Genomic DNA, 15,709 nt, shown 5'->3' with positions numbered 1-15,709 from the left:
CATGCAAATACCATTTCACACAGACACTGTATTTTTAGTCTGAATGTTGTCCATGTTTGAAAGGGAAGAAGACAAGGTATTTTAGAAGAGCACCATTCTGTCTGTGCAATTAGTATTCTATAAAGGTTTTTTCCTAATCGTCTCTATTCCTTATACGCTTCTGCATTTCAAGCCCCTTTGGCTAGTGAATCTGCAAATATACAAAGGCTTCTGTCTGAAGCCAGAGGGTCCTGAATGCCTCACAGAAGTGTTTTCATTCCAGCTGCCACACTGCGCAGTTGCCAAAATCTGTTGTGACAAATCACAGCTCTGAAGGTAGATTAGCAGACATTTATCATCTTTGTTTGTGACAAAGCAAAAATTTATCTTAGCTTATTGTTTTCTTTCACAGAATCCTTCTCTCCAAAGGTGCATCACTTAAATCTGCCCATATTTCACAGAACAATTATGAACAGAGAATGTACAGAAATTACATTCTAAAATAAAACCTTTCAGTTTGCATGATTTTCTGGGGGCAGAAATTGAACCTTCTTTTGCTGAAAAGTAGGATTAGACTAGTTGGTTATTTCTGTGTTGTTATTTCCCCCTGAATAGCTGTTGCTTTTTTTTTTTTTTAATCTAAAAAGACCCAATAAAACAAACCCAAAACAAACCAAATCAACAAACAAACAAACAAACCTCACAAAAAAAACCCAACCAAAACAAAACCCAAATCCAAACTGCATCAAAATGTTGGAGAGGGAGCCACCCTTCTTTGTTAATAAAGAGAAGCAACAGTATAACTCTTTTTTTTGAAGTAAGAACTGAGAAGATTTGACCTACCACCCAAAACACATGTCATATGCACACTGAGTGGAAGCTGGACTATGTAGAAAATAGCTTTCACTAGAGACTAAATGCAGCTGGAGAGCATAGGTACCAGATAGTGGAGAAATCTGCATGCAGAGTCTGTATATGAGCAAAAGCAGACAGAAAGAGATATCTAAAACCTAAAAATGTAGCTAGAAAGATGCTAAGAACATAATCCTGGAAATAACAATAAGATGTAAGAGTAAAGTAATAATTTTGGGGCAGAATGTGTATATTCTTTATAACCAGGATGGTGTCAAATAATATGTTCAGTCATTATTTTTTCTCCAAAAAAAGAAGAAATCTAGAAAGCTCCAAAACTGACTTATCTTTTGCATGAAAGGGGGCTACAATATGCTGATTAATTTGTATTTACTTCTAATTTAATTTTTTTTGAGAAAATAAAATATATATGCATTCTGGTATTGCTCTGCCTACTTATAATGGGGCTTATTGCAGAAGATAAAAAATAGCTGAAAAAGATTATGGCTGTCATTTGTGCCATTTTCTCCACATATGTAAAAATACGTGCAACAAAAGGGTCCTGCTGTTTATTAAGTGTCCTTCTTGTATTTATTCATACATATTGATTAAAAAGAGGCAAGGCTGAAGGAATGCATTTTGTTGTTTTAGGTGCAGAGACTGATCTTTATAGAGTAAGAGAGTTTCTTTTATGGTCTAGAGCCACTCAAGAAGGTTTTGCCTCCTGCCAGTTTAGGCTGTGCCTTATTACAGAATCTGTTATTCTGGAGACAGTTATCACTTATGATCATCAGCCCAGAGGTTTAGACCAGTCGATTTTTAACCTCTTAAAAAAATGTTCAGACTCTACCCAGTTCTTCATTGGAGGTGTAAAAACCCTGTATAGTTAATATGTGCACATTCACAGGATATTCGCAGCTCATAGGTACTTTTTGTCACCCTTCAAGAAGTAAAGCATGGACTCATCTCTGTGATCTCTGGATAACAAGTTTATGTCCACTGCTTTGATTAAGATGGCTGAAGAAATAATATACATGAATGACAGATGAGATATAAAAACTTCAGGTCTTTTGAATCATTTGTATTTAAGAAAGTTAAAATCATAGAATCAGAGAATAGTCAGGGTTGGAAAGGACCTTAAGATCATCTAGCTCCAACCCCCGTGCCATGGGCAGGGACACCTCACACTAAACCATATCACCCAAGGCTTCATCCAACCTGGCCTTGAGCACTGCCAGGGATGGAGCATTCACAACCTCCCTGGGCAACTCATTCTAGTACCTCACCACCCTCACAGTAAAGAATTTCGTTCTTCTCAAGTCAGCAAGATTTTCAAAGGCCTTTAATCTGCACGTGCAGATGAGAAGAATATAGTTTTATGTATCAATTTATTTTCTAGAAATTCCATAACATTTGAAACACTGTAAGAGCAAACAGCTGTCTGTATCAAAATAATTGCCAGAAACTGATTTAATACTATACCCTGTGGGAAAAGAGTACATTTCTCTTAAAACAAAAGGTGAGGTCTTTTTACTTTAAAGTCAGAGGCAATTCTGGGTTTGATTTTATCTGGGATTCCATCCTGTGCATGCCACCATCCATTTCACACAATGTTAGTGGGATACTACAGAGGTAGTCTATTTTCAAAGTTGTAATACAAAAATGTTGAGGATCAAATTCTGTTCCTTCCATGTAAATATATGAGTTCAACTGGAGCCACTGAATTATTAAGGGCTTATATGAATGTAAGTGAAGGTGGGATCTAGCCTAGATTTTTTTTTTTTACTAGAAAGTGCATTCTTCCTTCCAGCTACTGGGTGATATGATGGGGGGGGAGGGTTTATGAATTAATTCCTAATTTGCAATAGTTGCTGAAGTATGTGAAAGATCCTCAATGGAGAGAAGCCAGAGTTGCTCCAATCTTCTCTTGCCCAAGTCTTCACAAGGTAGTTTGTGCTTCTGCTAACAATGTTCAGTATACCAGATATCACATTGGTTCTGTAATACTAAATGATATCTAGCACACATTAAAATTCCTACAAGAGTCAGACAGAAATTATTTTGCTCTTTAAAAATGTTCTCTAGGTCTACACAGGTTTTAAGCAGCTTCCTCACTGTTGTTTGGTGTAATAACAGCTGTAGCTCTTCCCGCTCTCCCTTTCTGTTGTCACTTGCCCTGCACTTGTGAGCAAGTTTTAATAAGTAGAGAAATGAGATTGTACAGCATAAGAGCAAAAGAACAGTCTTTTGCAGCAAGGTGCTTCTTCTCAATCTCCATCCTTTTTCCTCTAATTCAGCTGTTGATTAATCTCTCTAAGATTCTCATATAGTTTTTTAGTCATTGTAATAGCTTTGTAATATTGGAAGAGATTTTTTGGTACCAGTATCCTAAAATCTTCTGGCAGTATTACTCTGCACTTACATAAGGACAGAAGGAAGAATTTACCAGCTTTTACCAGAGAAGTAAGTTTCCATTCACACATTTAAGGTGTGAAGAAGCACACAGCACACTTTACTATACAGTTGCTATGAAACAGAGAACTACAACTCTAAATCACTGATGTTGTCTGTATGATGAAAATACATCCTCTATCCTTTAGACAATATTTTCACTGTTTAAACCTGACGAAAGTAATATCTAGATTTTTAACCTTCTCTTAGCCTGTTGGGGTGCTTACTGTAAATGCCATTTACATTTACAGATGAAACAGAAAAAACAGAAAAACTGTTTTGCTTTTCAAAGCTGATTAATTGTTTTCTGTTTATTTGCATATCCTAAATAAACTTTTTAGTTTGCTGGCTCCAAAATTCCTCTTGCATGTCTAAAAGGTCTGTTTGTAAAAAAAGTTGCCCTATTAAATTGGTCACTATAGGAAATGCTTCTTCTGTAACTTTAAAGGACATTTAGTACATTGCATATGAGTCAACCCACCTGGATCAATTTTGAATGCTAAAGCAGCACCAGCTTCCCATCCTCCATGGTACAGCTGGTTCATGCTGATAGGTAGGAGATGCCTTTTTTGCTGCCTTTGGTCAGGATCTCTGTACCTGTTATGCCCTTAAGATAGGGTATGCTCTTTTCTCTTGAAGCATCCACCCACTTCCTAAACCATCATCCCACAAACATTTGTACGTCCTACAGACATATTCCACCCATGGGAAACTCTCCACCAGCCTCACTTCATCAAAATTGCAACCTAGGGTGTTTTAAGGGAGATTTCAAGAGTAATGTATGTAGAGTCTTAAATTTCATAAGCATAAGAACTACATTTGCCTGAAGCAAACCTTTTATAGAGAATGTTTTCAAGCACTTTGCAGTAGGAAAACTACTAAAGTTTTAAATGTGATTTACTGTTGATTGTGTTATATATCATAGGTGGTTTCAGGCTATATTTACTACAATAGTAACTGCATTATAATATAAAGAGAAGATTCTTTTCTTCATGAACAATTTATGAAATGAAGAAAATTGTAAATTTACAGAACAGATTGTATAAAAGAAAAGAAAAATTGCCAAATATATATTTACTTACTATTTTCTATACTTATTGGGCAGAAGCAATTAAAGAAAAAAGCACTGATTTACCAAAAATTACTGTCTTTAGGTAGGGTGTTATTACATGAATTGTACTGTCCTACATGCCATGAACAATCTATTAATTTCTGTCTTCTTGAAAGTGGGCACCTATAACTCCTCATCAGCACTTTCTAGCTGGAAGGCTTAGTTTCTGGTTCTGATAGTGAATTTTCAACAGGTAAAACAAAACAAACAACCTCCCAAACCACAACCCCTCAGAATCACTCTAATCAGATCCGTGAGTACTGTATTTGGGCAATATTGTGCAATTCAAAGCTGTGCCTGAGCCCTGAAGGGTAAGAAATCATATTTGTAATCTCCTTATATTTTGGGAATTGGAAAGCCCCAAATCCATAGCACACTGAGGCAGCATGGCTTCCCCGTTACTTCAAAAGAAGTTGCAATTCCACCCTCCATCATGCCCCTTCCACTGTTCCTTACTCTGGACTTCCAAGAGAACCACTGAGGATAACTTCTCCCAGTACCTGTGACAGGTCAGTTCACTGGTGAAGGCTTTTAGTGTTTTCACTTATGAACAGAAATGAGATACAGCCCTTGTTAACTGTATATCTGTCATGATTTAGCCCCAGCTGGCTACTAAGTACCACACAGCTGCTTGCTTACTCCCTACCTGACCATGGGATGGGAAGGAGAATCAGAAAAAGGTAAAACTCACAGGTTGAGATAAGAAGAGCTTAATAATTGAAATATAGTAAAATATAATAAAATATTAATACTAACAACAAGAAAACTCAATAAATGCAAATGACATACACCTGCTGACTGATGTCCAGCCAGTCACCAAGCAGTGACTGGGGGCTTCCAGCCAGTTCACCCCAGTTTACGTATTGAGCATTCTGTGGTATTTGGCTAGCTTGGGTCAGGTGTCCTGGCTATGCTCGCTCCCAGCTTCCCGTGCTCTCCTCACTGGCAGAGCATAAGAAACTGAAAAGTCCTTGAACAGGGTTAGCATTACTTAGCAACAACTAAAATACCGGTGTGTTATCAGCATTGTTCTCAAACTAAAAGCCAAAACACAGCATTACACCCAGCTACGAAAAAAAGTGAACTCCATTCCAGCCAAAACTGAGACAGTACCTAACAAGAGTTAATGGAGGTATAAACCTTTACAGCACTGGCAGAGAGTATAAGAACTAGCAGGGTCAACTATGGTAAACATTCATTGTAAAGGTGAGAGCTGACAAGCGATACTTCATGAAGAACTGTCTAGAAAGAAGTGACAAAACATCAGACCCCTAAACAACAGCCCAATCCAGTATTTTATCATTGTATCTCAGTGTAAAAATAAACTGTATTGCTATGGCACTGAATTTTCTTTGGAGTGAAAAAAAAACATTTCTTCATGCATATTTTCCTTTTAAATATTTGTTTTAATCTGTTTCAAACTTCCTTCTTTTTGCTCGCGGTGTGGCAGCTCCCAGATGACATCATAAATATGTATTTATCTTTGAAATTCAGTTAAAAATTAAATCCAGCAAGATATTGCTTTCAAGTATGTAATCTAGTGTGTGAGAATATTTCTTCAAGCTTCACAGATATTTTCTAGCAGGGAAAATAAAATCCTCAAGGACTCATCCTGCTGTGGAACATTTGACAAATTGCATTGGTAACAAAGAGGTAAAGACAGTAGATAACGTGTAAGCCAGTACTGAAAATCATACATCTTTTGAGTTACTCTACTTTTTGTAAAACCAAGTTAAACTTTTTTTTTTGTCCAGCCAACTTTCAGAAAGTGTTTATTTTTAGCATGTGAAAAAAATAATATTTTATGAATGCATAGGCTTTTTATAGAAAACTGATGTCAAAAGCCATCATAGGCTTATCAAGTCGTGTAGTATAAATAAATAGAACCTCTTTTTAAATATACAGTATTAGTAATGTATCTGGCATTTACTTACTTCTTAATTACCTGAAGCATGTGAGGTAAGATTTAGAGAAATTTCTATTATTCTTTGGGAAAATTACTTACCTTTTCAGATAAAACTAATGTATTTTGACACTTGTCAGCAGACTCCCATAATTTTAAGATTTCTGTAATGGTGAAAGTCAACCACTATGTGCAGCCTTCTGTTCTGGCAGCTGACACGTTGACAATTCCCTTGAACGCTGAATGCAACTAATTGTACATACAGTTTTAAAGGAAATACCTGACAAAAATTGTCCAAAATGGTGAAAATTTCCTCAAGTTTCCCAATACTGGTGCACTTCGAGAAAAAAAAAATAATTCTTTACCAGAAAAGCTGCTTGCAGTCTGGTTTTTCAATGGCTGCACCTATGGGCTTGTTCAAACTTCAATTAGCTGTTACTCTCTCAATTTAATCCATAATCTGTATCTCCTTTTAGGATTGGTGGAGCTGTGCCTACAGTCTTCTCCTATTTTTCGGAAGTGCTTGCTCGGGAGAAACGAGGTGAACACCTGAGTTGGCTCTGTATGTTTTGGATGATTGGTGGCATCTATGCTTCTGCAATGGCTTGGGCAATAATTCCTCATTATGGTAAGAAAGAACATCTCCTAGTGATCTGTAGCTCTTTGACTGTGAAGTATAGATCCTGAAATATAGCTTAAAAAGGGGACTTCATGTCTGCTCCCAAAATACTGTCAAGAAAAAACCATTATTCCTTCTGGCAGGAATAATAAGAATAGGTTGTACCCTAAATAACAAACAATGTATTAAAATGGTGAAATATCATAGTCAGACCCCATGTTTAGTCAGATTCTTTAAATTACTGAAAACCTGGACACACAAAAATACAGTTGGTGGTTGTGTTGAATCTGGAGAAAATAGGTGTAGAGACTTGCATCAGAGAATATAAACATTAAATTGCTGGAAGTCAAATTTGTGCTCACATTGTTTGTATGATTCAGAGGTCAAATGTCAAATACACGTTCTTGAGAAATAAAAGTAAGGGCAATTAATGCTTATAATGCTAATTCTGAATATGAAGCTATGCTGAATGTTTCATTGTTAGTAGAAGAAATAGAAGTCTGGAAGTAGAGAGATTGAACAGAGTGTACTGTTCAATTATGTAGGGGTGCTGTAGTGGTAAATGAGGACAGGTAGTACAGAAAGCTTGCAATGGCTGAAGTTACACACACATGCAATGTAAGCCACTTTGTGAAAGAGTTCTTTACTGCCCTGACATGGTTAAACATCATGTGGAGGTATAGATTCAATTCTTAGTCTATTGGGTTTGCCTTTTGCATGTGTTAAGCGCTCACAGGTCTCCAAGGTTGCTGAGACAGCTTAGGGGCTCTTAAAAATTATCCTCTGTAAGCACTTCTCTCTGGCAGTCCTCAAGACAAATAAAGCAGAGCTGCGAGTTAGCTGGCATCCAAAGCAGCTTTCTTTAGCCAAGCAATGAGGTTTATCGGAGTTGGATTGTGAAAGAGACGACAACTTCATCACATTTGCCTAAAGTGATTGGAATATTCAGCAAGCAGTAATGTCCAGAAATGAATTATAATAATTCAGACTAATCAAATATCTACACTGTTGCATTAAAATTAATTTTTCCACAAACCTGAATCTATGTCTTTAAGCTTGCCTTTTGTCTTTGAACTGCTGGAAGTAAAGAGAATAATTATTGCTGACAAAGTATAATGTGGATAATTTATTTTTTTGTCCAATTAGTAAATTGCTCTGAATGCCAAGTACTTTTCACTTTCCTATGGATTTTTATTTTCCTTATCTTTGAGTGGAAAATGTAAACATTATAACAGATATATGTTGTCTGATTTCATTATAGATTTTATAAATAACTCCATAACCTTTACTAGTGTGCTTTTGAAAGACCACATGGCAGTGTATCAGTGAATACTTTTTTGTGAGTGAATACACTTTATACCAAGGCAGTAGCAGTAGAGAGAAAAGTTTTCTTCTTTCTTTAGCAGTGGAAGAATATCAGCAACAAAAATACATTCTGCACCTCTTTTCTTGTGTGTGTGTGTGTGTCCTGCAAAAAGGTATATAAAATAATATTAAGGCAACTATAAAAACAAATTTTAGAAGACAATGTTCTTCAGTATTGGCTATAGAATCATAGAATCAACTTGGCTGGAAAAGATCTTTAAGATCATCAAGTCCAACTGTTACCCCAGGACTGCCAAGTCTACCATTAAGCCATATCTACACAATTTCTGAATACTTCCAGGGGTGATGATTCCACCAATGCCCTGTGCAGCCTGTTCCAATGCTTAATCACCTTTTGGTGAAGAAACTTTCCTGATACCCAGTCTACACCTTCCTTGCGCAGCTGGAGGCCATTTCTTCTTGTTTTATTCCTTGTACCCGGAGGAAGAGACCAGCCACCTCCTCACTCCATCCTCCTTTCAGGTTGCTGTGCAGAGTGACGAGGTCCTTCCTGAGCGTTCATTTCTTCAGACTAAACAAGCCCAGTTCCCTCAGCTGCTCCTCATCACACTTGTGCTCCAGACCCTTCACCAGCTCCATTGCCCTTCTCTGGACCCCTTCCAGCACCTCAATGTCTCTTTTGCAGTGAGGGGCCCAGAACTGAACACAGGACTCAAGAGGTAACCTCACCAGTGCTGAGTACAGGGGGATTCTAAATCCCTCTTCTTACAGTATAGTAAAGAAAATTGTAATAGCCGAAAAGAGGGTTAAAACAGCAAGCTATGAACAACAGAAAGAATCCTTTCTCACAGGAAAAGAAGTGGGGTTAAACATAATTTTAACAAAATTAAATAAAATATATTTATGGATTTTGATGAGGTTGTAAAAAAGTCTTCGCTCTGATCAAACTTTCTTATTACACTGTGAAATTTAAAACCTGTGTCTTAGTTCATAGTACAAATCTGGAATCACCCTAGCCCATGGTCAGGGGCAAACTTCATTGTCATAATGCTGTGCCAAGTTTTCAGGCATTGCCAAGGGCTCCCAGGGCAAACCCTGCTCTGGCCCTTGGGAATGTGTTGTCATACATTGCTGTACTGTCCTGGAAACACACCAGATTAGGCAAGCACCAGTGCAGATCCCTTAACCATTTTTATCATGTGCATTCATGAGGAGGCTTGTGTAGTTGTATTTTCCCTTTTACAATTTCTACATGGTTTTCATGGAATCATTTTGAAAGAATTAAGCAAAAATACCAGTTTTCCCGAAATCACTGCTAGTCTTTCTCATAATTCACATCTCCACTGCCCAGGAAGCAAAACAGAATTCTAAACAAAGCAGCCCAGCCACTTCTAAGCCTCACCTATATAGTGCACGGTGATTTCTGAGCTCTCCGCTTCTCATATGTAAACAGAGTTGATTTTTCCCAGCTGAACTCAGAAGTTACTCAGCACTAGTGAATCCGTAGCAACTTGAATCTGTTTAAAAGTAATAAATTGGTATTGAGCACAGTAAAATTATTCTTAAATTAATAGGAAAATACCATGACAGCAGAGTAGAATAATTTCATATATTTTTTTTTCCTCCCTCTTTTACAAATGTCTTCCTCTCATTTGTACTGCTCTTATATAAGCCACTTTAAAAAGTCCTAGATTCACAGCTGGTTTATGTTATCTAGCCCAAGGCAGCCAGTGAAGCTATCTATACATGTTTACCAGTTGAACATTTAGCTCTATCTTTCTGTGAGAAAAAAAAGATTGCATTCTGTATATGCAACAGTTTATCTCTGTTTGGGTTCAAGCAGCACAAGAATGTCTGAAACCTGAGTAACACTCTGAAACACAAAATAAAGGCGAGCTAGCAGTTGTCTTGACATTAGTGAGTTGTTAAAAGAAGAATTAACATGATGTAGATGTATTTCTGTAGTGACCACATATGGAAGAACAAGTATCATCTCTGAGACCAGCATCTCTGTCTCAAGGCTCCTTGAATTCTATACCTGTTGGCTTTTGTTCAAAAGTTGAAGGTGGATGTAAACTTGTTCAGGGACTCTGGAAGAAGAGTTCAGGTCATGGAAAAGCTATTGGAAGAAATACCTGCAGAGAATTGCTGCTGATTAACAGAATCCCAGATTAGGCTGCCAAAAAGAAATTATTTTATGCAATACTTATACCAGGCTGGATAATAAGGATAATTATCTTTTTATAAATTATTTTTGAAGTTCAACTTTAAATGTAGCATTGTTTTAAGGTAGATTATTTCAAAGACTGTCAAATGCATCAAGTATGTATTACAGTATTCTTTAATACATGTACTAGCTTGAGGATAGGGTCAAAAGAACCATGCAAGTCGTTCTAGCTATTTTACCCCTTTCATTAGAAAAAAATGTATCATTTTAAAAATCAGTCTCAGTTTTTATTGTGCCAAATCTCCAAACTAAAAATCAGGGGAAGCTGGAGGGGGATTTCAGTATACTATTAGTGCTGATATTCCATGTGGTTTTATGCTTTATGTGTATGATGTATATGAGCTTTTTCTTGCTTCACAAACCACTGTAAAACCTTCTGAAATCTGAAACATTCCCTAGAGTATTTTGCTTAGTGACTAACAAATATTGAGCTCATTCATTTGTAAAGTCTTATTCCTGAACAAGAAGGGGAATACCTGGCCAAAAAGAAATCAGACTGCAAGGCAGAGAACAGGGTGATGTAGGTGTGCAGGCTGCTAAAGCACAAGCTACATTTGAAATCTGAAATTTTTGCTACACTCCAGCCCTCTACTTCTGGTATTTAGCAGAGAGAAAGAGGAGACAACCATGTCAGATAGCTTTAGTGAACAAATCTCTACAGTATGATCAAAGGCAGAGAAATTACTTCTCTATATATCCATCAAATTCTGATTAAATTAGGCTTGATTATTCACTAAAAAAATACAAAATTAATAATACAAAGTCAAGGACGTAGGGAATATACTACTTTCTAACACACTCAATGCAAAAAACCAGGTTTAAATCTTTATTATTTTCAGACCTGTGTAACCAGATTGCATAACAGGTCCTCATCTAAACTATTAATTTTTCATCACTAAGGTCTTTTCCGACTCTGTTGCGGACTAGCTACTAGTGTTCATAGCAGAGGTATTTAGCACCATTCAGAGAACACAAACTTGGAACAGAAAGAAGTGGAATAAGAAATCTAAAGAAAAAAGCATTCCATTTCAGAACTAGAGATTTCTTGGTTCCTTGTAATGCGTCTCTCTAGGTGTAAGTAGAAAAGTACTAAATTGTTTGCCATGTAAGCAGATTTTTCCATTGCATCTGCAAACAACTGCTGTATTTTTCTGTGACTGAAAGAAGACAAGTTACAAATAGTATTTCTACTCCAGCTGTTTTTTTTCTGAATAATTATTTTTAAGATAGCAACTTTTTACAGTAACACAACTTAAAAATGCAGAAATAGAAATGTCCAAATGATGGACTCACACTTGACTTGTGAAATAGTGTATTTAAAAGATTGATGGTAAATTCTATTTTTAAAATGTTTAATTATGGCTTGTACTTGAAGTCTGGTATTCTTTTCCTGGTTTATAAAATATATTTGCTCCTACTTTTCTCAGATTATTTGCACCTATTACTTCTGGCAATATCCTTAAATTGCAGAAACTGAAGTTTAGTTTAGATATGAAAAACACGAAGATTTGAATACAGATGTAATGTGGTATTAACATAAACTATCAATTACAGTTACAGAATCTCTGTCAGGGAACGTCAAGCCACAGCCTGTCTTCAATAGATGAGACCAAGTTAAATTCACCAAACACAGTGCTGGAGACCAGTTGCCTGCTCTTAAATCTGCTTTCCATAAGTAGGTAGATCTTTTCATAGGCACAAGAGTCCATAAATAGTTTCTATTTCTAACAAAGTGTAATTGTGATTAGAATGGAACATTCTTTAGAGTAAGCAGCTTGCAAAGTGGCAGTGATTTCTCTTTGTAGCAGAAGATTGGCAAGGTGAAACAGACCAGTTTATCTGAAGAAATTAACTTGACTAGCAAAAGATAATAAAAAGATCTTTTTATTATCTTTTTGGAAGGTGGCTTGAGAGTTGTTTTGGTAATATTTTCTGTTGTCATGTTTGCTCTATTCTTGTATCCAGTTGGAGATAAAAAAGATAAAAAAGGTAAACATCTTCAAACCTGCAATACTGTTCCCATCATGAACTACGCTGCAGTAGAACAGGCAAGGAAGTAAACAGAGAGATGAAGAGACGGAGAGCTACTGGATCATTTTGCAACTCAGAGCATGTATGACATTGTTCAGTGTTAAGGGGGGATTTAATCTGTCAGCTTGCGGCAGACTAAACCAAGAACATGATGGACTAAAACTGCTCAGTGGCAATGAAGTCAGGAAAACTTTTAACTCTCTTATTCTATGAGTTTTTGGCAGGCTAAAGTGTTTCCCAGTGGCACATGGCAGCAGAAGTATTAGGACAAAAAAGTCCTACACCAGTGCTGTGTTATCAGTGGGGTTATAGGGCATGGTGAGTGCTTAGAATCATGCAGTCATAGAAAAGTCAGGGCTGGAAAGGACCTTAAGATCATCAAGTTCCAACCCCCCTGCTAAGAGTAGGGACACCTCACTCTAGACCATGTCGTTCAATACTGTTCAACCTGGCTTAGCAATAGAAGCAAAAGGATTTTAGGAGCTGTCTATCTTTGAGTACTTCTGATGAACAGAGCTGGATCTTAGTGGTAGGAGCCGCAAGTGTGGATGTACAGATGTTTCAGCCTAGCCTTCTGTTCTCCTCCCATTACAAGGAGACAAGAGGTTTTTTTCATCAGAAAAAAAAATAAATCAAAGAGTCAAAAGGTTGCACTTTTCCATGGTGATGGTTATTCCAAGATGAATGCTGTGAAATAATTGTTCCGCACCACATTAATGTTACGTGGTAAGGCTTTTTCTGTTTGACAGCATTTATTTTTATAGAAATTTAAAGGTTAACAAAATGGCTTTGTTACAAAGATGAAGGACTTGAAGCTAGATTTTTTTACTAGCAGCTTGTATAAGCTTCTTCAAATGTAAACATGAACTTGGGTATCTCAAGGTCTAAGTCAAGGTTGTACCTGGATAGAAATAGAAAATTCTTTACTACTTTGAAAAGTTAAAGTCTTAAGTTCATTATTACTTGCGTGTAAAAAACCCAAGCAACGAAAACCAACGAAACCAAAGCAGTAGTATTTACTTTGTTGAGAGTGCAGAGATCAGTGTCTGAAAAGCATCTTTAGACATAATTTGTGTCCTCATATCTATGAGCTTCAAAGCGTCAAAGTTGATGGTGATGTTGTGAATAAGTGTCTGTTATTTTTTTCACATACTGTCGTATTTCAAGTGTTTCTTGTAGTGCTTCTAGATTCTTAAATGTTTGTTAGAGGTGGGTCTGAGCATCAGAGGAACAGCTTGATTTCACTCATGGCTGTTTATTCAGCTGCTGCCAGCATTTCCTCAGCAGTGGGGTGCCCAGCAGCTCATAAATGTGTTATAAATCATGGTTTTATCTTAGGGAAAAGATTATTAAGTTCCTTCTTCCACCCTTTTCTTTGCTGTAGTTCTCAGAGAGGAATTTGACTATCTCTAATGCAGTTCACCCATCCAATCAAAAGACCAGGATGTGCTTACATGATTTATAATAAAAAGAGCCACACTTGACTGATTTAATATTGCTGCATCTCTGCAGTGACTGTGCCCAAAACAAGAGAAAGAAATGTATTCAATAGTCATATCTGTAGAGGTGACTTACTGAAGTACTTGTACGTCAACACCTGAATTAATGTGAGTTGGAAATAGGAAAAATGGTTATGTGATGGCTGTTTTGTTTCCTTGTTCAAAGTTGAAACATACTGAAATAGGATGCTACCAATGATTCAGACATGCAAGAGATGCATCAGTGATGTCTTCTTTAATCCTGAGAAGACAAATAAGAGAAAAGTATGATTAGCTGCAGAGGGGAAGAAATAAACTGCTTACTGATAAGAGAAAAAGTAATGGGCTGAACTTTCTGTCAAGGGGAGGTAGTATAGTTGATGAAAAAGACTTTTTAATGGTGTGTTAGCATCTCAATAAAGCACCTGAATAAATGAAGCATCTCAATAAAACTGCTACAGAAGTAGTGAAAACTCAGTGTAAGTCTAAGATGATATTTTGAGAATATTGTAAAGGCTACTGTTGATTCTGATTTGGAGCAAGTGGATGCAGCGGGTGCCCCCTCAAAATCCCATCTATGGTTGTTTTCAGCAAACTACTAAACAGATACTGTTGCTCCCAGGAGTGCTGTGGTGGGCCAGAAAAGATAAAATGAAGAAAACAAAGACAGAAGGAGAATAAAACTTCAGAAATTAGAAGGAATAAAACAAAAGAAAAAGAAGTAGCACAGAACATTTGCAGAACAGGAGTTGAACCTTCTCTAATCTAGACCCTCAATTTAAAACATTATTTTTCTTACTTTTTTCCTAATAGTCTATTCTTTTATGGTGATTCAGAACAAATCCAAACTGTGGCAGCAGCTGCTTTGGAAAAATCTGAGCCCAAGGCTCTATTTTCTATTATACAAAGGTTCTGTTTTCTGAATTTTATTAGTTGTCCAGACGAAAGAGATACCAAAGAATATGGCCTGGGAAAGAGCTTCATGTGTCTGTTCTTACTTGTAAAAACCTCCTGAATGGACTAATAAATCTGCATAATTTACATTTGTTTGTTTGGTTGATTGGTTGGTTTTTTTTTCTAATCTTTGTGGAAGTATTTGATCCAAATTTTGAAAGCAAGATCAGCTCTTCAATTTTGCCTTCATGCAACTATACCTGTTTGATACATTTTCTGTCTTCAGAATTCACAAATTTATGAATACCTAAACCAATGAAAGATACTGTTTGAGATCTAATGGAAATTGTTGAAGCTTCCTTAAGGCCGGATCTGCATTTGTTGTGAGACTCTGTCAGTCTGAACAAATTGAATAAATCAGACATAAAGGCATCTACTACCTAATGCAACATCTGTTGATCTGTTTTGCATTCCACTAGGATGCAAAATGATCCCCAATGTGTTATGTTTCCCTCACACTTAGTGCACTTCCATTAATCTGGTATTATGCAGGATGAAGCTATTTTAAATCTGCATTAATTACAGTGGGTATGAGGCACGTTTAATGTTAACCTGAGTTAGCAACTCCTACTGGTGAATTGTTCTTCATTTGAAATAATCCTGTGAAATTAGATTATACTGAATGTGTATACGTTAAAAAAAATCTTCCTAAAAACAAGAATGATGGAACACAGAAGAATTTTAGAATAGATGCTTATGTAGATCCAGCTAGGAAAGAAAAACAAATCACTTTGTTTATCAGTTTGTTATGTTCTGTGCCCTAATGCAGGGTTTGATA

The 15,709-nt window shown here is 36.6% G+C and overlaps 1 protein-coding gene across 2 annotated transcripts in view; it reads left to right on the top strand.

Moving 5' to 3' along the window:
- The window catches only part of SV2C (synaptic vesicle glycoprotein 2C), a 79,408-nt gene that overhangs the window by 28,068 nt on the left and 35,631 nt on the right, over window positions 1-15,709 (top strand). For both annotated transcript variants that reach the window (XM_013130937.2, XM_005142011.3), the window contains exon 3: window positions 6,773-6,924. In XM_013130937.2, the coding sequence (XP_012986391.1) occupies window positions 6,773-6,924 (152 nt within the window). The remainder of the gene's footprint in view (window positions 1-6,772; window positions 6,925-15,709) is intronic.

The sequence above is a fragment of the Melopsittacus undulatus genome, chromosome Z (genome assembly GCF_012275295.1).
Source record: "Melopsittacus undulatus isolate bMelUnd1 chromosome Z, bMelUnd1.mat.Z, whole genome shotgun sequence".
NCBI classification, from domain to species: Eukaryota; Metazoa; Chordata; class Aves; order Psittaciformes; family Psittaculidae; genus Melopsittacus; species Melopsittacus undulatus.
This window is presented reverse-complemented; position numbering and strand designations above follow the sequence as displayed.